At 43.3% G+C, this 24,851-nt stretch overlaps 1 protein-coding gene across 3 annotated transcripts in view; it reads left to right on the top strand.

The window, feature by feature from the left end:
• The window catches only part of SLC9A7 (solute carrier family 9 member A7), a 155,926-nt gene extending 131,120 nt beyond the window's left edge, over positions 1-24,806 (top strand). For all 3 annotated transcript variants that reach the window (XM_043457958.1, XM_043457957.1, XM_043457955.1), the window contains 4 exons: positions 1,373-1,436; positions 10,040-10,122; positions 14,363-14,468; positions 19,203-24,806. In XM_043457958.1, the coding sequence (XP_043313893.1) occupies positions 1,373-1,436; positions 10,040-10,122; positions 14,363-14,468; positions 19,203-19,478 (529 nt within the window). In that variant the 3' untranslated portion in view covers positions 19,479-24,806. The remainder of the gene's footprint in view (positions 1-1,372; positions 1,437-10,039; positions 10,123-14,362; positions 14,469-19,202) is intronic.
• Positions 24,807-24,851: the final 45 nt, after the last annotated feature.

Here is a 24,851-nt window from a genome sequence, read left to right as displayed (position 1 = left end):
TTGACTAAGTGCTCATATTAAGATCTGGCATTGTAGGCACTCAGTAAATATTTGCTGAATACTTGAATTCATCTTGTAGTTTTTAAACTTTGCCTTCAGCAAAATGTGGGATAACTGTTCCCTTTCCTTCTGTACCTCCCTGCCTCCCTCTAGGGGCACAAACCTTGGCCTAGTGCTCGGCAAGCCTGGAATAAGGCAGGGTAGAGGTTGCCTTTGAGAAAAGGGTACATCTATGTTGTCTTCTGTTCCTTCTTTGCATTAGTCTCATTTCTCAAGATCTATCCTGGGCATCACAGGTGGAGAAGCGGGAGGGAGAGGAGAGAAAATAAGGCACACATGGGGCTTTGCATATCTACTCTCTGTTGATCGCAGTCAGCGCCCTGGTTCCAGACTGCAAATAAAACCCCTGGTCAGGGCCATTTGGCAGCTCTCTTCAAACTCCAAGCTGTGTTTCTTGTATTCCTTTTATGATACCAGCCATTCTTTGCAATTCCTCCTCCAGGGGATCCTCCAGACCCAGGGATCAAACCCACGTCTCCTGCGTCTCCTGCATTGCCAGGCGATTCTTTACCTGAGCCACCTGGGAAGCCCCTGGAGGAGGAAATGGCAACCCACTCCAGTATTCTTGCCTGGGAAATCCCATGGACAGAGGAACCTGGTGGACTACAGTTTGTGGGGTCACAAAGAGTCGGACACAACTTAGTGATTGAGCACACATTCTTTGCAGTACTGGAGGGAGAAGTAAACTCCAGTTCTGTTTCCTGGATTCCAGGACTGTTTCCTGGCATCTTTGTTTTCTCCTCCATTGCCCCCATATTATCAATGTCATCAGTACTACTGTTCTCTGCCTTAAAATGAGGAAGTTTCAGGGATAAAGAATCAACAGATACATAGAGCAATAGTTGGTATGTTGCTGCCAAGAAAACAACCCTAGTGCTTTCATGGAATTCGTTATTAGTGGATTTTGCCACCTTGCTTTTTCTTTCTGTCTTCAGTTATTGATCTCAAATTGTGAGTTCTCAGCTCAGGTGGAAGGGAGGAAGCAGCAGACAGGAAGAGGCAGGACCCGCCTTTGGTTACCTAGGACCGTCTGGTGCAGAAAGGCAGACAGACAGTTTCCTGCTTGTATTGTTCCCCAGAGGTCTTGCTTAAGATGTTAGCATTCAGATCAATTGCCCAGCCTACCCCTGGGTGGTACGACCACTTTCTCATAACTTTCTGCATGACAGCCTTCCCCTTCTTTTAGCTAACCACTCCTTCCACCTTGGGAAGGTGGTCAGCCTCTTAGCTGCTTTCAACTGGCCTGGCTGCCATGGTCCAAGCTAACACTCTATGTTTTTCTCTCCTTGTCTTTCTCCCTGATGACTTACAGAGTTGGTGTTGACCCAGACCAAGACCCACCACCCAACAACGACAGCTTCCAAGTCTTACAAGGGGTAAGTCACAAAAGATGCTTCTTCCTGGGAAGGTGTTATTAAAAATAGCTAGAATTTATTTGAGCATTTGCTACATGCCAAGCAGTTTACATGGATTCCCTCATTGTGATCTTGAGAACAACTTTATGAAGTAGGAACTGTTATGCCCAGTTTACAGATTAGAAGTTGAAGTTTGAGAGTTAAAGTGTGTCTCTGTGGTCAGACAATTAGAAAATGGTGGAGCCAGGATTTGACTCCAGAGTCCCTGTTCTCAAACAACATATTAAGAGGCCAAAAAGAGCATTTAACCTGACTCTCCCCTTCCAGAAATGGATACATGGATACATTGGCAATTGGCTCATGGTAGCTTGTTCTGGGAAGGAGAAGGATGGGATCGATTTTCCAGTTCAGGGAGCATGAGCCAGAGAGAAGGGATGCTGGCTGACGGCTGGCCCTCCTGCTCCTCCAGGGTCTGGCAGCCTCCATGGTCCCACAGTAGCAGAGCCGCAGCCCTCAGCCCCATAGACAGTGAAGTTTGCAGCAAGACTAACAGTTAAGGCTTGGGTGGGGCAGTGGCGGCAGTGACAGCCTGGAGCAGAGTGCCGAGGAGGGAGGCTATAGAAGCAGTGAGGGCAAGAGCCCTGTGTTTCATCTCATGTGATACAGGGAAGAGTTCCTGCTGCTGCAGAGAATCCTGATGGAGACTGTGCTGGGGGAAGCGGGGAGAGGCGTAGGCTGGCCATTGGTTTTGCAATTGGCTCCAGTTACTCTTGCAGCATCACAAGGTGCCCCAAACGTGGGAAAGTGGACAACAATTTCTCATCCACATGCGTTGTCTAGGTCAGGAATTTGCAAAGGGCATAGTGGAGACAGCATGTGTGTGCTCCATGAAAAAAGCTGGGGTCAGTCAACAGCTGAGGGCTAGAATCTTCCAAAGGCTCGTTTGCTCTTGCGTCTGGTACCTAGGTTGGAGGACACAGACTAGGACTGGTGAGCAGGATGCCTGTGATGGCTTTTCCTTGGCCTCAGGGTGTGGGACTTCTTACCTGATGGCTCAGGCTTCCAAAAGCCCATGTCCCAGCAAGTAAGGTGGAAGCTTTGTGGCCTTTTGAGGCCTAACCTTGGGAGTCATACAACATCACTTTCAGTACTTTCTCTTGGTTACGAGTTGCTCAGGCCAGCCCAGATTCAGCGGAAAGAGATAGAGGCCATCCCCTCTGGACGGAACAAGCATCAGCGAAGTGGCAGCCATGTTCTAAAGCTGGAGGAAACTACCCAGCAACACTGCCCCTCTGCCTTTCATTGGACACTTTGGAAGAGTACCCTGTGGTTAAAGGTTCCATGGGACACAGGAGTGTGTGCTTTTTGGATATGGGAATGGGAACTCATGGTTCGAAATTCCAGAGGCCAAGTCAATGGCAGCAGGCACCCGGGTGGTGCCAGATGCAAGAGAGGCAGTGTGTCTGGAGGTGTATGCTCAGGGAAGCAGAGGCAGAGTATCACCCCTGTTGTAGGCCTGGTGGGGTGATTCTGCCTCCAGGTTTTGCCCCTTTCCCAGGCCAGCATTTCCTGGGCAGGCATGGTGGAGGAAAGGGAAATTATGATAGGAGTAGAAAGTTGCTTCCAAAATGTTTTTCTTTGGCCTGGGGAATGAAGAACTATTTTGTTCAGTGTTGAATACCCAGTGCTGAGCACAGTGCCTGGCCCATGGGGGCCTTGATTGGTATTTGATGGGAAGATTCGAGAGCAAGAGTGGCACAGGGTGTGGGAAGCTCCGTTGACCATGTGCATGTATCATCTGCAAAGCCATATCAAGTGTTTCTTTTTCTTCCAGTCAGCTTTGAATCACGCTCACCATTGCAGTTAATCCCAAATCCAGTTTGCGTATCTTAGATTCCCTAGGATCTTCTAAATGACTCCAGCAACCACATCAGATTTTAACAAGTCACAAAATGTGGTGCTGTGTTGGGCCCAGGGGTGCCACCACAGCTTTCTCTGAGGTATTTCTCTGTGAGGGTAGTCACAGCCTGATGGGCCAGTCTTCAGTTGAGGCCCCATAAGGGACCTCTGAAAGTTCTAGGCATTTTGGGATAAACTTTCAGTGAGGTTCATTGGAGATCTGGTGCCCACTTTCATGGTGCTCCAGAAGACCTTTGCAACTATCTTAGAATAGGCCATTGTGCCACTTGGGAACGTGTGGTTTCAATGAAAAGTTCCTTTGGAAAAGTTGCTATTTGACTAGAACTTTAAGTCCCTGGTGGTTCAGATGGTAAAGAATCTCCCTGCAATGCAGGAGACGGGGGTTCAATACCTGGGTCAGGAAGATCCCCTGGAGGAGGGCATGGTGACCCACTCCAATATTCTTGTCTGGGAAATCCCATGGACAGAGGAGCCTGGCAGGCTACAGTCCATAGGGTCACAAAGAGTTGGACACAACTGAGCAACTAATGCTTTCACTTTCACTTTAAGGATTTTAGAAAGTAGGAGTTCAGGAACTGTGCCTCTTGCAGCTAACTTAGAATCTAACAGTTTGGGTATCTCCAAACTTGGGTCTGAGGAAAGCTGGGTGAAATCCGTAATGGACATCCTCATTTCACTGAAAGGAAAGTAATGGCTGTGGTAGGATACAGCACATCCTGCCTAGACCTGTGGCTAGTCAAGATTAATTTTGTAAGAAAAGCAGGTCACTACCAGCTAGATAGCCAGGGCTTGGGGCAATTTCATCTTGACAGTTCCAAACCAGTCAACACCCTTACCCCCCACCCCCCGCTAGCCCTTTTGCTGTTTTCAATTGCTCCTGCCTCTGGACTTAAGCATTCATCAAAGGAAATACGTGAAATGGTTTGATTGGTTCCATGTAGCTGAACTTACTGTATCTCTCAGAGACACTGGGCTTGTAGCTAGACTTAATAACAGACTTGCTGTGGAAATGTTTAAAAAGCAGTGTATCCTAAGTGCTAAGGGTTTTGGCAGTGCATTTAGTCCATGCGGTGATAGCTAAGATAGCACCCCCAGCCCCGGGCAGGGTGAGCCTAGGAAGCCATCCTTTGGGCCAGTTTTGACCACACATGTGACAGTCACTTCTGTTGTACTCCCAGGGATGCCCCTTCAGCTGGCCCTAGTCAGGAGCTGTGTCACACCTTCCCTTTAACTGGCCGCCTTCTAAGCCTTATATATATTATGCAGAAGGCCCTCAAAGGCAGGTCTGTTGGCATTTTGAGTTTTTCTGTCAGATGGGGAGAAAAAAGGTGAACTTCAAGCTTGGTTTCTCAGGTCACCTTCTGAAAAATGACTCATGCCCTTGTGCAGAAAGGGCCTCATTTCTCCACGTCCTTCTGGCCTGACCTTCTTGCTCCAATAAGCCATTAACAATAGGGCTGGGAGCACTCAGTGGTCATGAGAAACCCGTAAAACAGAGAAGTAAATGGGCTTCTCATTTTTGGGTGAAACCCTGGGTTCTCGCAGCTTCCCCTGAACTGGATCCAGGTCACATGCTCAGTGTTGTCATGAAACTGAAATCAGAGATGGGGAAAGTCCAGATGTTTTTTCCCCATTAGAAAAGAAAGGGCACTTTTCTTTACCTCATTTCTAAATGATCTTGCTAAATGAACAGACATGCAAACAAAAAAGTGCTATTTGATGGGAAAGCACTTTTTATAAGGAGCACCATTTTCCTCACCAGTGCTACAAGCCTGAGGTTATAAACAGAGTCATGGCTACAGAACCACAGAATATTAGCTCATGTGGGCGAAGGAAGGGAGCTGTTGGCCAGAACTTTTGGCTCTGGGTGAGGGAAGCATAAGAATATTGTGGATAGACTTCAGCTACATGTCCCTGGCAAGTTTGACTCATTAGAACAAAACAAAACAAAAAACTCTGTTGCCTTGTTTCTCCGGAGGTCTTGGTGACTTTGCAACCAAAACAAAAACAAGCCCAGCTGGAGGCAAGCTGCCTGGGCCTGGGGATGGCCTCCCAACCCATTCAAGAGGGGATGTTTTATGCCAGACACAGCTGAGATTTATGTTGGCCGGACAGGCAGACACACCATTCATTTCCTTCCCCGAGTTTACAAAAGCATGCTCATTGATGCGGCTGATGTGGAGTAGCTCGGAGCACGAATCTGAATGTATCCCGCCTCTGTCATCTCCGCAGGACAAGGTCACAAGCAGGATATTAGTGGAATGTGGAGGAAGGGAAACTGCTATGTTTGTGGTGCGTGTGTGTGTGTGTGTGTGTGTGACTAAAAACTGCAAAAACTTAGCTGTTGCACTGACATATACCTTTCTGGGCAAGTTGGATTTGTTTGTTTCTGGGTCCTTCCCCCAGCTTCCTTCCAGGCTGAAATCTGATAGCCAGGCCCTTACATCTTTAACTTCAAAACAGTTGCTCAAGTGCCTTTGCTCAGATTACTGTTCTCTGACCCCTTTCCCCATGATGCTTTTTTTTTTTTTTGATTGCCTCCCATCATGGCCCCCGGTTTCCCTTTCTTTTTTTTTTCCTTAGAAGTTCAAACTTGATTTATTCATTCATTTGACATATATTTATTGAGCATCTATTATATTTCAGACATTCTTTCAGGCTCTGGGAGTACATCTGCAAACAAGACAGATGAATCGTTCTCCTTAAGGGCTTGGTGACAGTGTGATGAAGGATGAGGGTGGAGAGATCATAGAGGGTCTTGTCTGCTTCTCCACAAGGTACCACAGGCCTCTCCCCATTGTTCTGAGTGTACCCATGGATGGCAACCTGGGCATCACCAGAGAGTTTGTTAGAAATGCAGACTCTCAGGCCACATCTAGACCCGCAGAATAAGAATCTTCATTTTAGCAGAGGGCCCAGGAAGTTTGTGTGCAGTTTACAGTTTGAGAAGCCCTGGTGGAGGCAGTGTAGAGCGTTTTGTTGTTCAGTCGCTCAGTCGTGTCTGACTCTGCCACCCCATGAACTGCAGCATGCCAGGCTTCCCTGTCCTTCACTGTCCCCCGGAGTTTGCTCAAACTCATGTCCCTTGAGTTGATGATGCCATCCAACCATTTCATCCTCTTGTCATCCCCTTCTCCTCCTGCCCTCAGTCTTACCCATCATCAGGGTCTTTTCCAATGAGTTGGCTCTATACATCAGATGGCCAAAATTGAGCGCTTAATTTCCTGTTTTTAAACCTTTTGTTACCCCTTCTGAGAAATCTTGGCCCCCATCATCATCAACTATGTACTCTAGCTTTGCATTGGTGTGCTATCACTGCTATAACAAATTACCACAAACTCAGTGGTTTAAAACAACACAGTCCTATTGGTTTGTGAGTCAAAAGTCTGGTAAGCTCTACTGGCTTCCCTCCTTCAGGTTTCTCAATGCCAAAATCAAGGTGTCTGTGGGGTTGGGCTCTGGGGGAGAAGCCATCACCAGGCTCATTCAGGTTGCTGGTAGAATTCACTTCCACGTACTTGTAGGACTGAGGTCCTGTTTCCTTGCTGGCCGTTGGCTGGGAATCAAGCTCAGCTTCTAGAAGTACCCACATTTCCTGACTCTTGGCCTCTCCACCCTCAAAGCCAGCACCAGCAGGGCAAGCCCCTGTCATGCTCTGAACCTCTCCTGCCTCTTCCCTCACCACATCTCTCTCACTATCTTGCCGCCCCCCGGCCCCGCCTACTTATCAAGGTCCATGTGTTTATACTGGGCCTACCTGGAAAACCTGAAGTCCATCCACAAAGACCCTTTTGTCAAGTAACGTAATACACTCAGGCTCCCGGGATTAGGATGTAGAAATCTTTGAGGGGAAGGGCAGTATTCTACTACCTCTCTGAAAAAAAAAAAACTAGGCTCTTCTTATTATTATAGTGACCTTAACATAAAAATATATATCTTTAACCATAAGAATGGAATGAAATATAACTCTTCCCAGAAATCATTATTCATTAATTCTAGAAAAATTATTTCAAAATAGGACCTTTGGCCACTGCCCAGGTCTTTAGCCTGCTTTCTTTTTCTTTACCACACACACATAGGTCTGTCTGTCTCCTCCTCTGGAAATGTGCTTCTCAAGTGGCCGGTGTGGGGTCTCATTCCTCTTTGTGTTTGGCAGCAGTCAGCGTGGTGCCTGGCACACAATAGATGCTTAATGAATGCAGGAGAAAAGCCACTCATAGTTTTATGCTCAACAATTTGGTGATAAGCAGAGCTGGTGGTATTTGTTTGCTGGTGGGGATGGAGGTGTTGAGGAGGATGTGGTGTGAGAGCAAGTCCCTGCATATTTTAGGATAACCTGCACCCATACCGACCCTGGCTCAGAGCCCACAGCAAGGGCTCACCAGTTTGTCCATGGTCACCACCCAAATCTTGCTGGGAAACAATTGTTGGCTATCTTCTGGGTCAACTCAAATCAGTCCTGTTCCACACAGATCCTCCCTGATTTCCCCAGAGGCTTTGGGGAAGAATCCAAATTCCTCCTGTCCCTAACCACGCTTCTGGTCCCTTCTCTTGGAATGAGAGGTGTTTAACACCCCTGTTGCAGAACTGCACCTTTTATTTTCCCTGAATTTGTAACCTTTCAGGGTTGATTCTTAGTGTCTTACATTTCTGAAGTCACTTTATCTTATTTGTGGACTGCAGGCATATTGATTTGTAGGCCGAGGAAAAATAAGCTTAATTTGCCTTCAGAAAGAAACCTTTCCCTTGCTTTGCTCATTTTCATTATCCCTCTTGGGGCTTATTTAGCTTCCTTGAGGTGAGATGGCAAGAACTTAAGTGTTACAGGTGATGAGAATGCATTGTGGTTTGACAGTGCAGAGGTTAGGATAACAGAATAGGGGTTTTCCATTTTTATTGTTGTTTTAGTGGGAGAGCAAACAAAACTGACTTTCGGGAACTTGCCTTATGCCTGATGGTTTATAGCATCCTTCCGGAAGATGTTTATCATCTTGCTAGATTTGTCTTTAGTAAGATTCTACAGACAGAGCCAAGAACTTAGAGCCTGTCACTTGATAAATAAGCATTTAATTTCTTTGTAAAACAGTCATCTCTCAAAATGGTCATCTACCACTTTTCCACTCAATCATGTGGTATTATGAGATATCCCTAGAGTTGTTATTGGACTAGCAGTTAGTTAGCTGAAGAAATGATCATTATCTGTAAATGGAGACATTCTGTGCCCCCTTTCCCCCGCATAATTTATTAAAATATGAAATAAAATTGGTCTCTAGGGTCTCTCCTTTTTGTTTCCTCATCCACAGAAGGGCCCATTTAACTGAGCCATTTCCATATTGGTTACTGTGTTAAGTCACTTCAGTCATGTCCGACTCTTTGCGACCCTATGGACTGTAGCCCACCAGGCTCCTCTGTCCATGGGATTCTCTAGCCAAGAATATTGGAGTGGGTTGCCATGCCCTTCTCCAGATATAGGTTATTAAGCATTCCTCAAATACCACGGGGGACTCTGTTTTAAAAGTCATCTTGGCCATTGGAAACTTTAGGAATGTAAATAGTGCTTGCTAACTTCTCTGCCTCTACTTGTGTATATCTTACCTGCTCAGAAATTTTTGACTCATCCTTGGCATCTGTTACTACAGGTAACACCCACTGAGATTTAGAACTGTTGATACATACTTGAAATTGTGACTCAATTTTTATTTGGTTGTTGTCCATTGCCCCTTACTTGTAGAGCTGCCTGCCCCTAGAACAGTCAAGAGGAAGATGGTAAAGATGGCTACATTTCACAAGCAGCCTGTACTTTCTAGAGCTTGTCATTTAGCAACATGGAACCCTAGAAGGGCCCTCAGATTTCTGCCATCAGTCCACTTTTTAATATTCATTGTGCTGCTTATAATACTTGCACAGAACAGATTTCCTAAACCTTAAAAGAATGTTTGATTTTTGCCAGTTCTTTTGAAAATGAAATGATGGGGATGTTTGAGTTGGAAAGACATGAGAAGAATAGTAAAGGAAGGTACTACTTGGGGGCAGAGAAAATAACAGAAGTGCTGGTTCTGGCTCCCTTTGCCCTGCCCATCACCTTTGCCTTCCTAAAGCTGGTAGGGCAAGTTACCGACTGCTTGGAACACAATGCAGTTGCATGGCTGGGTAATGACCACCAAGAACCCTTGATTGGTTTGTTAGGAAACTCAACTGTGTGATTTCTCTTGGCCAGCTGTGGGGGGTGAGGAGCCTGGAAAGTTGGTTTTACAGATGCTTTCTTTGGTATTCTCTAAAAATTAATTTTTACCTGTTAGGATCTAGACTACTTTAGGGTAATTAATCTGCCAAAAGGCACTCTGACAAAAATTACAGTAAAAAATGCCAAAAGAAATTGTGTGCTGCATTGAGTTGATCTAACTCCCAGACATAACCAAGCCTTTTTCTTTGGGGATCAATTGGTCTACCTTTGGATTTATTCAGTTTCTTTTAACACATTATTGACTGGGGGATTTTTGCGGAAACTAATGTCTATAATGTTAATACATCTCTGACAATAATGTGTTAAAATATTACCTCCCGATATATCTTTGAAATTTTGGTGATACAGGAGGTTTGACTCTGAGCTCAAATCTCTAAAGACTGTGGTTAAAAGGGAAGCTTTCCTCCTTATTTCAACCTCCTTTCTGCAACTAAATATCTGTCTTCTTGTTTGTTCCTAGGATGGTTCAGATTCTGCCAGAGGAAACCGAACAAAGCAGGAGAGTGCATGGCTATTCAGGCTGTGGTACAGCTTTGACCACAAGTATCCTTTTTAAGGGGCTTCCCTGTATTTGTGAAACACTGATGATGAAATTCTCTTGTTGGGTTGTCAGTGAATGACTTCTGATGAGTAAGGAAAGATGTGTGCTTGCTACAGATGCACCCAGTCCTCTCTTGGGACACATGCAATAGTCATTCAATCATGGGCAGTCATAACGAGCATCTCTCTAGCAAAGAGGAACATGCACATCATTAGAGTATCCAGCCCATAGCCTGGTAGACTCACGTGGCTTTTCAGAGCTTTGTGTCCAAGGGAAATATGCCTATGTAGGTAAATTAGTTAAAATTACACTTGAACCATGCTGTGGTCAAGAATGGAAGTGGAGGTTGGCCAGGTAATTCATGTGGGAAGGATTATTCCTATTGGCTGAACCAAATCTGGCCAAGTTTGATCCTGCCTTCATTGGGCTACATGCAGGGCAGACTATTCTAGTAGATTATCTTGGCCCCAGGTGAGAATTAAAAACCAAAAAGTTATACCTTCATGGTTTCTTAAATTGACATAGTGATCAAAGGGGTAGGTAGCTTATCTATGGTCTTTGCAGATTTTGAAAATGTTTAAAATTTTGTATTGACATAAAGGATACATATAGTAAAGTACACAAATCATAAGTGCTCAGTGAGTTATTACAAAATAGGTACAGTCATCTATTTCCAAACAGGTCACAAAACACAAAATTACCAGTTCCTCTCATGCCATTGGGGACTTCCCTGTGGCTCAGTGGTAAAGAACTTGCCTGCCAATGCAGGAGACGTGGGTTGGATCCCTGGGTGGGGAAGATCCCCAGGAGAAGGAAAGGGCAACCCATTCCAGTATTCTTGCCTGGAAAATCCCATGGACAGAGGAGCCTGATAGGCTATAGTCCATGGGGTCACAAAGAGTTGGACACAACTTAGCGACTAAACAACAATAGCAATGGCAAATCCACAGCTAACATCATACTTAGTGGTGAAAGGCTGAAAGTTTTTCCTCTCAGATCTGGAACAAGGCAAGGGTATGTACTCTTTCCACATTTATTCAACACAGTACTGGTAATTCTAACCAGGGCAGTTAAGCAAGAAAAAGAAATAAAATGCATACAAATCAGAAAGGAAGAAGTAAAATTGTCTCTGCAGATGACATGATCTCATATATAGAAAACCCTAAAGATTCTATCAAGAAACTGTTCAAAGTTTTTAAAGTAAATCATTATAGTTGCAGGAGATATTATCAGCATACAAAGATCAATTGCATTTCTATATACTAATAATGAACTATCCAAAAAAGAAATTAAGAAAACAATTCCATTACAGTAGCATCAAAAACAATAAAATGCTTAGCAATAAATTTAACCAAGGAGGTAAAGATCTATATACTGAAAATTAAAGAACATTGATGAAAGAAATTGAAGAAGACACAAGTAAATGGAAAGATGCCTGTGTTCATGAATTGGAAGAATTAATATTGTTAAAATGTCTGTACTACCTAAAGCAACCTCAGGTTCAGTACAATCTCTGTCAAAACTGATGGCATTTTTCATTGGAAAACCATCCTAAAATTTGTATGGAGCCACAGAATACCCTGAATAGCTAAAGCAATTTCGAGGGAAAAGGACAAAGCTGGAGGCATCACACTTCCTGATCTCAAATTACATTACAAAGGTATAGTAATCAAAAAAGTATAGCAGTGACATAAAAATAGGCACACAGATCAAGGAAACAGAATAAGAAGCCCAGAAACAAACCCTTGCAAGAACAACAAGGCAAGGATACACAATGGGAATAGGGCAGCCTCTTCAATAAATGGTGTTGGGAAAACTGGATATCCACATGTGAAAGAATGAACCTGGACTTCATCTTATACAACTCACAAAAATCAACTTAAAATGATTAAAAGACTTAAATGTAATATCTTAATCCATAAAACTCCTAGATGAAAACAAAGGGGAAAAGCTCCTTGACATTGATCTTGGCACTGATTTTTTTTTTTGTCTTTGACATCAAGAGCACAGGCAGCAAAAACAAAAATAAATGTGGACTACATAAAATTAAAAAATTTCTGCACAAGAAGGGAAACCATCAACAAAATGAAAGTTCTAGGATGAAAAAAATTTTTCTGAGCTTAGAATTCTACACCCAAACTATTAATCAAAAATAAAAAAGAATGGTGGCTTTCAGACATGCAAGAATTCAGAAAGTTTGGCACCATGAAGCCTCTGGGAGAAGGGGGAAAAGTAACATAAGGATTAAACAAAACAAAATATAACTAAGGGGACACCATTGAAGAAGCAGTGATTTGTTATAACCGGGAAGAAATAAAATCAAAAAGAAATTTTAAAAGATTTTTTTTTTTTTTGCAGGACACTCAAATTTTCACTTCTGACAGAGTTTAAATGACATTGTGTTACATTTACTTTAATATTGTCTCAACCACTCTGCTTGGTTATGGTGAATAATATTCATAAATTGCATTATTATAAGTGCTACTTATTGGTCATTAACATTAAGCTCAATCCATAGACAAAGCAGAGATTTGCTTATTAGTTACAGAACACAAATGTTAAATATCTAAAGTATAAAATTAATTATAAAAATTAGGGAAAAATTGAAAAGAAGCAGAAATGTAAATGAATTAAATTTACCATCCTTCTTAAATGCTTCTGACTATAGTGCGTAAATCAGGAAATAGGCAAAAAATGTATTCTGTAAAGTTGTAATGGTCAATTGCCAGAAAGAAGGGGTGGAAGAGAGGTTTGATATTTCATTTTTGCCCTTCCAACAACTTGAATATTTAAAATCTGTCTGTAGATATTTTTCCCCTTTTAAAAAAACTTGTTAGAGGGCCTTTTATGTTTGGGAAGAGGCAGCTTGTCTTTGAACTGCCCGAGACAGGAAAGGCAGCCTCCAGCTTCTCTGGGACTCTTGTATTAGTCATTCTGCGATTCCAGCCAATGTCAGCTTCTGAGGTGAAGACACAGAAAAACTGATGGGCTTAAAGGGGCTCTTTCTAGGAATGAGGAGAGCAGGCAAAGAGAGCTTGTTCTGTTTATAAAGAGTCCCAGCAGAGCCCACACAACTTCCTTTGGTGAGTAATTCCCATCCGGAAGTTTACCCCAGGGTCGCCCTTCCATCTCCTCTGGTAGAGCATCGTTTTTTCTCTCATGCTGCTCTGAATGAAGACGGGAATTGCTGGTGCTCGGAGCAGTCATGCTCTTGAGTACAGCTGTGACTCCTCATCTGCCTTTAAAGTCTCTTGGCCATTCCTGTATCTGAAGTGATCCTGTTGGTCTCCACCTTTTCCCATTGCTTACACTGGGGATATCAGAAATGGTCCCACTTCCATCATAAAGTGATACACACTCCACAGTGCTTCCAACACAGGACTATGCATTTGGCAGTACACATATCCATAGATTGGTAAACCCTGAGCCAATCTCCACAGAACAGTTGACCTTTGTGTTAGAGCAGGGGGCTCAATCGAGGACAAGTTTTCTCCTCGGGGGACATTGGGCAATGTCAGGAGACGTTTTTGTAGTTATACCTGAGGGAGGGGTTGGGGGTGCTCCTGGCATCTAGTGAGTAGAGGCCAGAGATGCTGCTGGTCATCCTACAATGCAGGACAGTCTCCATAGCAAAGGTGATCTAGCCCATGATGCCAGTAATATCAAGGTGGAGAAACTGTTGAGAGAGTCTGGGAGAGAGGCAGCAGGTAGAAGGAAGAATAGTCCAGTATGGGAAGGTGGGAGATTGAGGTCTGAGTGACCTTCATGAAGCCATTTTGTCTTGTCCTCTAAGTTCCTGTCCACCTCAAACATTTCCACTGTGTGATCTCTGAGCAAAGGGGACCCAGGTGCTGTAACATCTCCATTCCAGCTACACGATTTCCTGTTTCCAAAACATGAGCTGGTTGTGTGTCAAAAGCTGGAAGTTTGATCAAAACCAAAATTCTCATTCACCATAACAAAGAAGAGAGAAAGGTATTTTAATCAAGTATTCTTTTTAACTGAAAATGGGGAACTGGCAATGTGAAAGTTAACAGTTAACACTTAAGGGTGATGGGGTATAGTTTATTCTTGGATTCAGATGTTTGCAGACTACAAGTACCATACTTTCTGTATTGTACTGGTAAAATGGGGGAAAGAGGGGTAGAATACCAGATGATTTATTCCTTGGGATTTCTGAACCCATTTTGTTGGGTGTGTGTTCTCTTTACAGGCAGTTTTCCTTAATTGTCTTTTTAAAAGTTACTTGAAGCCCATCCTCACGCACAGTGGCCCCCCATTAACCACCACTCTTCCAGCCTGGTGTGGCTTGCTCGCTCAATGTCTAACCAGTCCCCAGGTATATGAGGTAAGTACAGCATGGCCGAGTTGCCATGGTAATAGTGCAGCTCTGCCATGGCCTTTGCTTTCAGTTGCCACCAAACATGGCAGAGAACGGCATCAATGTCTCCTTCACCAAAGACAGTTGAGCCTTCCAGCTTCCCCAGCCGCTCCTCATATAAAAATGAAATTCCTGTGCCACCTCTGATAAACTGTTTTTAAATTACAAAAAAAAAAAATATGGATCGGAGGCCGAGAGCACCATTTCCCTGTGGTTTTGTAAAGTGATTTTTAATGCTTGTGGTGAGTTTTTAATGGAATATGAGCCTAGATAATAATGCTAATTATCTTTTATGTTGGAAGGATACAGACCAATAGATTAAAAAGTTAGTTTTATGATTTACCACCCCATTTTATTTAATAAATCTTTTGAGTGTGGAATACTTTGCTCAGTCTGGACCTCTGTGTAAAGTGACAGCATGGGTCATTTGGATGTGTTCTGTCTTCAGAAACAAAGGGCAGTGACTTGATGTCCTGATCTCTTCTGCTGAAGAAGCTCTGACTGATCACACTGATTTTGTTTCATTGGGCTTCCTTGTGTCTTGGCCTTCCAACTCTAGTGTCTTTTAAGCAATTTCTAAAGCCTTCATTCTTTCTTAGTTTTTACAAGGGTCACTTTTCATGTCTCTATAATATAAATATAACTCACCTATATATTAATATAAATATATAATTTATTTATAAATTTAAATTATATACTATATATATAAATTTATATAAATATTTATATAAAATTTATATAAAATTATAAAAATATATAAATAAAATATATAAATATATATATAAATAAATATATAAATTATATATATATATATAAAATATATATAAATATAAATAAAATAACTCACCCACTATTAAAACTTTATATACATCTTATCTAATTGGAAACTTACCAGCTATTGCCTCGCACCTCAGAGTAAACTCCATATACTTCCAGGCACTTAAATTGAAAGTGCTCCCCTCACCACTTCAAGATTCTGCCCAAGGTTTGCTTCCTGGGGTCATGTTTAGGCTGTGGGCTCCCCACAGCCAACCCAAGATGAGGTGACTTGCTCTGCAGGCTAGAACCACCCTCCATACTGCCTCTACTGCATGGAGCTGGGGTCCTGACTGGGGTCTCAGCTCTGGACATGGAGAGGCCTGCTGCTGAGAAAGTGAGAGCAGAAAGTCTTTGGAATTTTAACTCAGGAAGTCAGAGGTGGCAGAGTGGAGTGGAGTACTGGCTGAGGGCCTCAGATGAGCCATTCTCTTGACCGTTTGACACACTGTTGGGTAGCCCTCCCCCATCACCTGTAGGACATTTTATACTTCACCAGGGTTCTTTGGGAGATATGGATGGTGTTCATTATTCCTTATTTGCCCTCACTCTAAACAAAATTTAGGTTTGAGAACCGCCTAGAAAACAGTGTTCTTCCACTTAATGAAAATGTGCATGTGTGGTAAGTTGCTTCAGCTGTGCCCGACTATTTGTGACCCCATGGACTGTAGCCCACCAGGCTCACCAGAATCCCACCAGAATACCATGGACTCTCCAGGCAAGAATACTGGAGTGGGTTACCATACTCGCCTCCAGGGGATCTTCCTGACCCAGGGATCGAACCCATGTCTCTTTCATCTCCTGCGTTGGCAAGTAGGTTCTTTACCACTAGCACCACCTATGACTATTTAAATGCACACATTCCCACAACACTCTTGCTTGCAGGTGTCTGCAGGGTTATTTCATCACATTTCCAGAGCAGCCCTCACTGGAAACCCAAACCTCAGCTGAACAAAAATTTGTTGATTGTGTCGTCTGGAATTAAGAGGGGATGGGATGGTTTTATCATCTGCATAGAACATTCCTTAAGCATCAATCTGGAAATCCTTCTCCACTGGGTTTTACTGCATCCCTGTTTCTGAGTGACCATTCCCAGGGTACTGTTTGTCTGGGCTTGTGGGTTTCATTGTGGAATGGGTCACCATCCAGTCTTGTTTCCTCCTGTCTGTGAACTTTGGCCCTGCTTCCCACTGTGAGGGGTCAGAGTGGGCCGTCCCGGGGCTCCCATTGAGGAACTCCGTGCTGCTGAGGGGGTGGCTTGGCTCCATTTGCAGAATTCCCTGTGCACGCAGTTGTTCTGTCTATATTCCTCTCTGTCCACACATGACTCCAAACCTCAAAAGAGCAAAATATGTGCCAGGAGAGTCTCCTCCTGAACACTGGGAGCTAAGGAGGCCTGGGAGAGAGATTTTGACAGAGATAAACAAAAACATTACTTAGCATGTGGATGAATGGGAGACATGGAGCGTGCTAAAAGCAAGGAACATGATGCCATCTGTTGTTAAGAAAACCATCACAGAGCAGACGGGGTTTCCGGATTTTCTGAACAACTAATGGAGATGGGGGAATGGGGCAGGTTAGAGTGAGTTTTAGAATTATACTCTGCCTGACTAGAGGATTTTTATTGAACTGTACATTTGTACCCTGCCTCATTCCAGTGAGGATTGGAGGCAGAAGGCAAGAGGACTCGTGTGCTTGCCTGTTAAAAGCTCTGGTTAAGTGGAGTGATGCTGTGGAGAGTGGAGAACCCAATGTCAGTAAGAATGCAGAAAACAAGCATGTGCTTGTCACCAGTACATGCCCAGAGATGGGCCAGGATAGGAGAGGTGAGGCAGGCAGAACCCAAGGGTCTTCCCTGGGCCAGTGCATTTAACAGGCATCTCCTATGAGGTCCTGGTGGCTCAGATGGTAAAGAATCTGCTTGCAATGCAGGAGACGTGGGTTCTATCCCTGGGCTGGGAAGATACCCTGGAGAAGAGAATGGCAACCAACTCCAGTATTCTTGTCTGGAGAATCCCATGGATGGAGGAACCTGGTGGATTATAGTCCATTGAGTCACAGAGTGACATGCTCAGTTGTGTCCAACTCTTTGTGTCCCCGTGGACTGTAGCCTGCCAGACTCCTCTGTCCATGAAATTTTACAGGCAAGAATACTGGAGTGGGTAGCCATTCCCATCTCCAGGGGATCTTCCCAACTCAGGGATTGGACCCAGGTCTCCTGTGTTGCAGGCAAATTCTTTACCTCTTAGCCACCAGGGAATCTATCAAGTCACAGAGAGTCAGACACGACTGAGTGACTAACACTTTTCACTTTCCTATGAGGTCAACAGCTCAAGGAAGGGTACCAAGAAGAGGAGGGAGGTCAGTACTGTTTGATGGTTACTCACATAGATGAGGATCCCAGGCCTGAACATGGGAGTGTGACTGAACCTCTGGCTGAGTGGGGACCACGTGGCTGTCAGGGAGGCAGATTTGGCATCCTGCACCAAGGAGACCCTCTCAGGTAGAGGCCAAAGGATTTCTGATGTGCTTTGAAGGTAGGTCAGAAATAGGAAAGAAAGAACCATTTACCTGGAGCAGCTTGGAACCATGTGTTTGCCATTTAAGGAAGATGTTCCCAGTATTTGACAGCCTTGCAGGGGGGTTGGGGGCAGTGCAGGGAGTGAACCACTCCTCACTTTACTTGTAAAACCATCCAGAGGGTGAAAGGTTGTGTCTGACCCCATGCAGCTTCCTGACGCTCTCCCTGTAGTCTTGTAGTTTCAGGTGGCTGCTACTTGGCTAATTTAGCCTGCCTTACTCAGCTTTGTCTGTTCTGTTACCACCACTGCTTAGCATGAGATGCCTGCCAGTCCTGTCCCCCAACGGGGTAATTTTTGACATCCTTTTTGTGGGGAGAACCCGTCTAGTGGCAGCATAAATCCTAACTCTGTTTCCAAGCAGCTGGACAACCTCAGGCAGATCCCATGGGGTCTCTCCAATTTTCTTCTCTGTGACCTGAGTGTGTGCGCCCTTCACAGGGAAGGGGCAGGGATCAAATGAGAGCTTCTGTGACATTTGTGACAGGCGGACAATAGATGCTCAAGAAAACGTCCCCTCCCTCTCAGTTCCTCACTTCATCTACCTGAGGGCTTCCTTCCCATTAGGATGTTTCTGTGGGGATGGGAAGGAAATTCTAATTATGGCTCAACCTCTTCCTCAATTGCTTAGTAGGACAAAGAGCAATTCAAATGTAAACCAGATGGGTTTAGAATGGTTTGTGTAGAGCAGGAGCCCACCCCACCTCCCAGAATACTTTCTCAGAAAAGAGAAGGCCCAAAATCTAATTTGCAGGTTCACCCGAGGACCTTACCCATTCCTTTCTTGTTGGGTTGAAAGTGAAAGTGTTGGTCGCTCAGTCATGTCTGACTCTTTTACGACCCCATGGACTGTAGCCTACCAGGCTCCTCTGTCCTTGTGATTCTCCAGGCAAGAATGCTGGAGTGAGTTGCCATTCCCTTCTCCAGGGGATTTTCCCAACCCAGGGATCAAATTCACATCTCCTGCATTGCAGGAGAATTCTTCACCACTGAGCCACAAGAGAGGCTGAAAATCCAGGCTAATCACCCTTTCTTCCTTTTTGTTACTTTTTGTCCCTATGCTATCAGGCATTTAAAATCAGAACTGCTCACTGGTCTTCAAAGTCCTGGTTCAGCAATAGTCTTACATGGACAGCACTCTAGAGTTTACACCCAGTTATCACACTAGAGGCTCAAGGCAGGCCAGTTTTATGATCCCCATTTTCAGATTAAGGAGTTGGGGCTGGCTTTGGCCTGGGAAGATATTGGTCTCCCATTTGTGGTTGATGTGGTTGATGATGTTGCTGCTGTTTGCTGCACTTTTCAGAACCAAGAGCCACTGAGAGAGGAAGACTCTGATTTCATCCTGACCGAGGGCGACCTCACCTTGACCTTCGGGGATAGCGCAGTGACTGCGAATGGCTCCTCAGGGTCCCACACGGCCTCCGTGAGCCTCGAGGGTGGTCGGAGAATGAAGAGCAGCTCTGAGGAGGTGCTGGAACGAGACCTGGGAATGGGAGACCAAAAGGTTTCCAGCCGGGGCACCCGCCTGGTGTTCCCCCTGGAAGATAATGTGCGCCTTCCTGCCCAGAGCCCTGAGTGATGGGGTTGGAGAGGACCCACTGGCGGGGTGAGGATGGCTGCAAGCCCCAGCATTGTTGAGGTGGGGCCTTGACTGAATGGAACTAACACTTCTGTTTTATTGGGGTCTAAAAGATATCTTAACATTTAAAATTTCAGCCAAGATGCAGCTGGTGGGGTGAAAGTGTCTCTAAATCAAGGCAAATGCAGACCTATTCCCACTTTTTTCACATTGTAGTGCGCTGTTCAGAGTTAAACAAATAGCATGCTTTAACGCTGTCTTCATTCATTCACCTGCAGATCTGAACAAGGTGTGGCAGGTGCTGGGGGTTCCTCCCAGGAGAGGCTTCGTATCCAGACACAGCAGTGTAGGTTTCATTGGCTGTAGGCATACAAAGGGAGAACAGGCTAAGATTGTGAAGGATGACAGTTGCTATTGGACCTCCAAGGACTGTGAGCAACTGATGTTAAATGGACAGAAAACATGAGAAATCAATTTGACTGGAGGCTCCAGCAACGAGGTTGTGTGACTGTACCCTCCTATCAGGATTCCTGCCCCTTTTTGACTCCCTGTGTTTCTTTTAGACTGAAGACTGGAAAATATGTCCATGAACATTTCAACATGGAGGAATGAATTCCAATTCCTTCTCTGGAAATCTCCATAAGGAAGAAGTTACTGGAATGTTTGAAACCAAAGGCAAAATAGTGTTATACTGTTGTTTTTAACTAATCTGAGGACAGGAGAAACTGTTTAGAAACTGATGGTGATATCACTGCAAAAATCTATAAGTTCTCAAGGTATTCCATATGAGCTGACTGCCTGGGAAATAATGAATAGGATTGGGTTCTACTGTGACTTTAGAAATAACACCATAATTTGTGGAATGCAGTCTTATCTATGAAAGAGAAAGCAGCAAGAAGCCTCAGAGGCAACAGGCTAGTATTCAGAGGGAAGAAATCTCACTGCAAACAAAATTAACTGCAAAGAAAATACAAGACAGTATTCTAATGACTGAGTAGAATTCCAAATTTTGAATTCATAAATGCATGAGATTTCAGTGGCCACATGAGGAATCAGAGGTGAGTCAATGGAAAGTTAAGCATTATTCAACCTGGTGCAAGGTTGGAAGGTTCTGTCAACTATAGTAGACAGCTTGAGTCTGGATATCTTGACATTGAATGCCATGTAGAGAAGGGCCATTTTCATGGTATCTGGGGAGCCTTGTACCAACTTAATGTGTAAGTGTGGTTTAAAATTTAGGTTTTTATCAAGAGTTTGGGTTCTTTATGGATGAGCTATTTCACCTGCCCATACCTGTAGTAGTGAAATACTGAGAGAACTCTTAGAGACTAGGCTAGCAATTCTTCCTATGCTTCAGTGATAGCCTATTTGAAAACCCAATTTCGAAAAAAAAAATGCTTTCATAAAATGTGGTAATTTTTCTTATTATGTCAGACAAAATAGTGGCCCAGTTCAGTCTAGGACGCTCATAATGAAATCAATCATTTAATCTTCTTAGCTGACATAATTTTTAAATAAGACATTGCTTGACACTTTGTTTTTAAATTGATAAATTGTGCAAACCAGGAAAAATTTGTTATTAGGCTGAGTCATATGAAATTGCTGATTTTCAACCATTTAAGAAAACAGAAATGGCAGTTTCATATGATTCAACATAATATAAATGAATCATTTTTATTCCCTTCTTTCCTTTGTATCTAAAGTCCATTTTGATTTTAAGGTCCTCCATGGGCTTTGTCCTCTCCACTGCAAACATTTTATTCTAACCTGCTTAAATATAAATAAACAGAGATTTGCTGAGACCAAAACTTAGCTAGATTTGTAGTTATTTGGTTAGATTTTTCATTCAGTGAATCATTAAGTCACTGACCTGTGGTCCTAATTTTTGTTTGCAAGATGTGGAGATTAATCCTGACTTTACCAGGGGTCCTGGGAAGTGAGTTCACTCATCAAAAAACTTCCACCTCTCAGAAGTATCCTGCCTGTGCTGAGTGACAAAAAAGTAATGTGCCACAAAGGCCGAAACCTCTTCACTCAAGGCCGAGTATTTGCTGCCAGTCCGGCAGAAATCAGATCAAAACTGCTAAGTAATGGTGCAGCCATCTAAAGAAAGATCCCCTAAGAGAGTAATCCCAAGTCATCGTAGAAACATGTTTGTTCTGGGTTGAGGGGTGGCATTTCAGTAGTCAAAAGCTCTAGAGCACAGGTTCTCATGCCTGGCTGCACATTAAGATTACTTGGCCAGTTTTTACAAATACTGAAGCCAGAGCCCTACCCTCAGAGATTCAGATTCAGTAGGTTGGTGCCTGGCTGCCATGTTTTGTTGTGGATCCTCAAGGATTCTAATGTGAAGCTAGGGTTGAGAGCCTCTAGTCTAGAACTTGCAGTGAACCCTATTTGGAACCTTAAAGAAATGGTCTAGCAAAGAACATTTTAAATTGTTAGTCATGTGGAACAAACAGGGTTGATCAGCAATACAGAGAGGGTAGTTGTGAGAGTTTCATGCTAATAATCTTTGCAGAAGTCAAGAACATATTTTGTAAAGTACAACTGAAAAGGTCACTTTTGAAAATCTTAGAGCATGAGAGGGAGAGATGGGTGACTTGAGTGTATGTATGGGGGGGGGGTAAAAATTGTCATCTTTGCTCCCATTTGTTGGGGAGAAAGGGGGTTTTGTCTTAACTGGACTGCTGACTAGTCAAATGTGACAGTTTCTGAGATGCTATCTTTGCAGTTTAACCTGATATTATATTAATAGTCCCTTTCACAGTCAAGTGAACTTTATCTTCACATTTTGCTTGTACTCATGCCTGCATCCACACTGGACTCCTCGAAATAAGAATGGGCCCATTCATTGCCAGAGCAGGGTAACCATATTACTTGGAAAGTTGTGATTAATCTGCTGTCTCATGTGGCAGTGGTGTCAGTAGCAGGTAATTAAGGAGATGCAAACTTTTGTATAGCACCAACAGAGGAAAGAAAAAACCACCTGCAATTCCTTTTTATACTGTTTTTGAGGACAAGGAGAATTGAACTAAAGAAGGAAATTTGGAATTTAAAGAAGGCTGTATTTCTTCCTAGGAAACAGGTATAAGAAGGGCATATATGATTAAATGGACTCTGGCCATCAGGATACTTATTGGAGTGACCAGACAAACAAGCATTGATGTCCTACAGCCAAAAATCACACTGTGACATCAAATGTTTCATCAAGTAAACAGCAAGGAGCTCTTTAGGCTGTGTTCTCTAGACCTGAAAATGTCCTCCATGGTTCAGTCAACAAATATCTCTGTAGAAACCTGAAAAAATGTTCTCTCAGCTATCCATGAACATTTCAGTCTAGGGCAAACAAGTAATATTTGTTTCAAAAACAGAAGTCTGTTTCACGCACACATGCCCAAGCCCCATCATAGCTCCCCCTTTCTTTGTCCGCAGCGGAAGTTAATGTTTTCATGTCAGCTATCTAATGTGAACAAAATGATTTCTAAATCTAGAAACACTGCTGATGCACTTAGGTGAAATTGCTGGCAGGGCAAACAAGCAACTCATTGCGGGAAAAGTCATCCTTTTGGAAACCTACCTTGGTACCCATTGTGAGCTCTAGGAGGTGGATCAGAAAGCCGATTTTCCCATCTGCTATAAAATGGAACCTGGTCTGAAGGCATCAGGAAAGTCAGCTTGCTGATTCAGTAACTATATGACTTCTTATTCTGCTTCACAAATGGGGCACTTGACAGGTTTCATGCTTGCTTTTTGATGTTGCTTCTGTAGATGAGTTAGTGAAGGAGCTAGTCTGTCAAATACTGTCATTGAATTCTGATCCCTTCTGTGTTTTTAACTGAGAATCTGACTCACCAGTGTCAATTGCTGCGTTCTGATACAGGTACAGTAAATTGAGGGCATTTTGTGACCAAGACTTAGAGTTTAGAAACAACCCACCTGAATGCTGCTTTCACCATGTGGATACCTGAAAAGACCTCTCCTCTCTCTAAAACCTAATAAGAACAGTCTACAGAGAAGTATTCTGGAAACCAATGCTAGTGTCTAATGAGGAAAAGCAAGTAGGCTCTTTGACAATCCTTTCAAAACAAGACCTAGAAATAAACCATTTTTCTTCCAGTTCCGCGTCTCATGGGCAGAGTTTCTGTAAATTAACAAACCCATCTTGTCAGCCAGTGCTAACACAAGTTGTAAAGAGCAAAACCAAAGTTTTTGATGTTTTATTTTTGTAAGCAGGTTATACTCTAATCACAGCCCACATGACACACACAGGCAGCCAGTTTTCTGCTATATGAGCCTTGGAGAAAATGACAAGGAGGGCTGCCTGTTGTGCTGCCCTTTGAAAAGGTCTGCAGCAGACACAAGAGCGCTTAGGAGAGGTCACTTTCTTACCCTGATGGCCACCTTTTCGAAAAGCTTCACAGAACTGCCAAGTGTCATAGTCAGCTCGACTCTTGGCCAGTGGAAAATTATCTGGGTGGGCCTGTATGTGTTGGAGGAACTCAGATGGAAAAGGACTTGGAAACATCATGAAGAACTCTACATTTGCCGTCTAAAGCACTTCAAACAAGTTAAGATCCCAGTGTCAGTGGGTGAGTGTCTAACTGCATGGACATTTGGGGGTCGACTTTAGTTGTGGTATTCCAGCTGTGAGCTTTGGAGAAGCAATGGGGTGGTTTTTCAGTCATGTGGGTATTAAGTCTATGGGTTTGGAATCTGTCACTGAAATCACTCATTCAGAAGTATGACTTCATAGTAGGGTCACTTAGGTTTGTTTTTAAAGAAAATACATCTGGTATTTCTTAGGAAGTTTTACTATGTCCATTAAAATGATTAAATGGGGAGGCCACCAAGATTCATTTAATAGCTGAAAAGCAGTTTTTTAAATAGATTACGGTGAATTTAATTGGGGCTGATGTGACCTTCAGGGGAATTTTTTATAGAGAGCCTCCATACTGTAATTGGGGAAATTTTTGTCTTTTACTTCCATTCAATAGTAGCAAACTGGTGGTTTTATAAAATTAACATAGTGTGTTATATAAACATGTTATATAAAATAATATTAAAACATGTCTAACTGTGAAAATGTGAAGATTTGGAGTTATCTGCAACCTTTATGTGCAATAAAGAAAACTGGAGTTAGGCCCCCAACGTGTTCCTTCTCCCTAGCATTTTACTTAATGTTTGCCTTTGTGTATATGTTTAGATTGATATTATAAAGCTAGCTACATGTTTTCCTCCCCTTTACTGATATTTAACACATTTTTCTCAAAGCCTTTTTCTTTTCTTTTTTTAACAAAAATCAAAATAAAAAGATTAACTGGCTGAGCTCATCTTGTTTCATACTTTTAAAAGTATTGTCCGTTAGTAGAA

This window comes from Cervus canadensis, chromosome X (assembly GCF_019320065.1).
Source record: "Cervus canadensis isolate Bull #8, Minnesota chromosome X, ASM1932006v1, whole genome shotgun sequence".
In the NCBI taxonomy this organism is placed as follows: Eukaryota; Metazoa; Chordata; class Mammalia; order Artiodactyla; family Cervidae; genus Cervus; species Cervus canadensis.
This window is presented reverse-complemented; position numbering and strand designations above follow the sequence as displayed.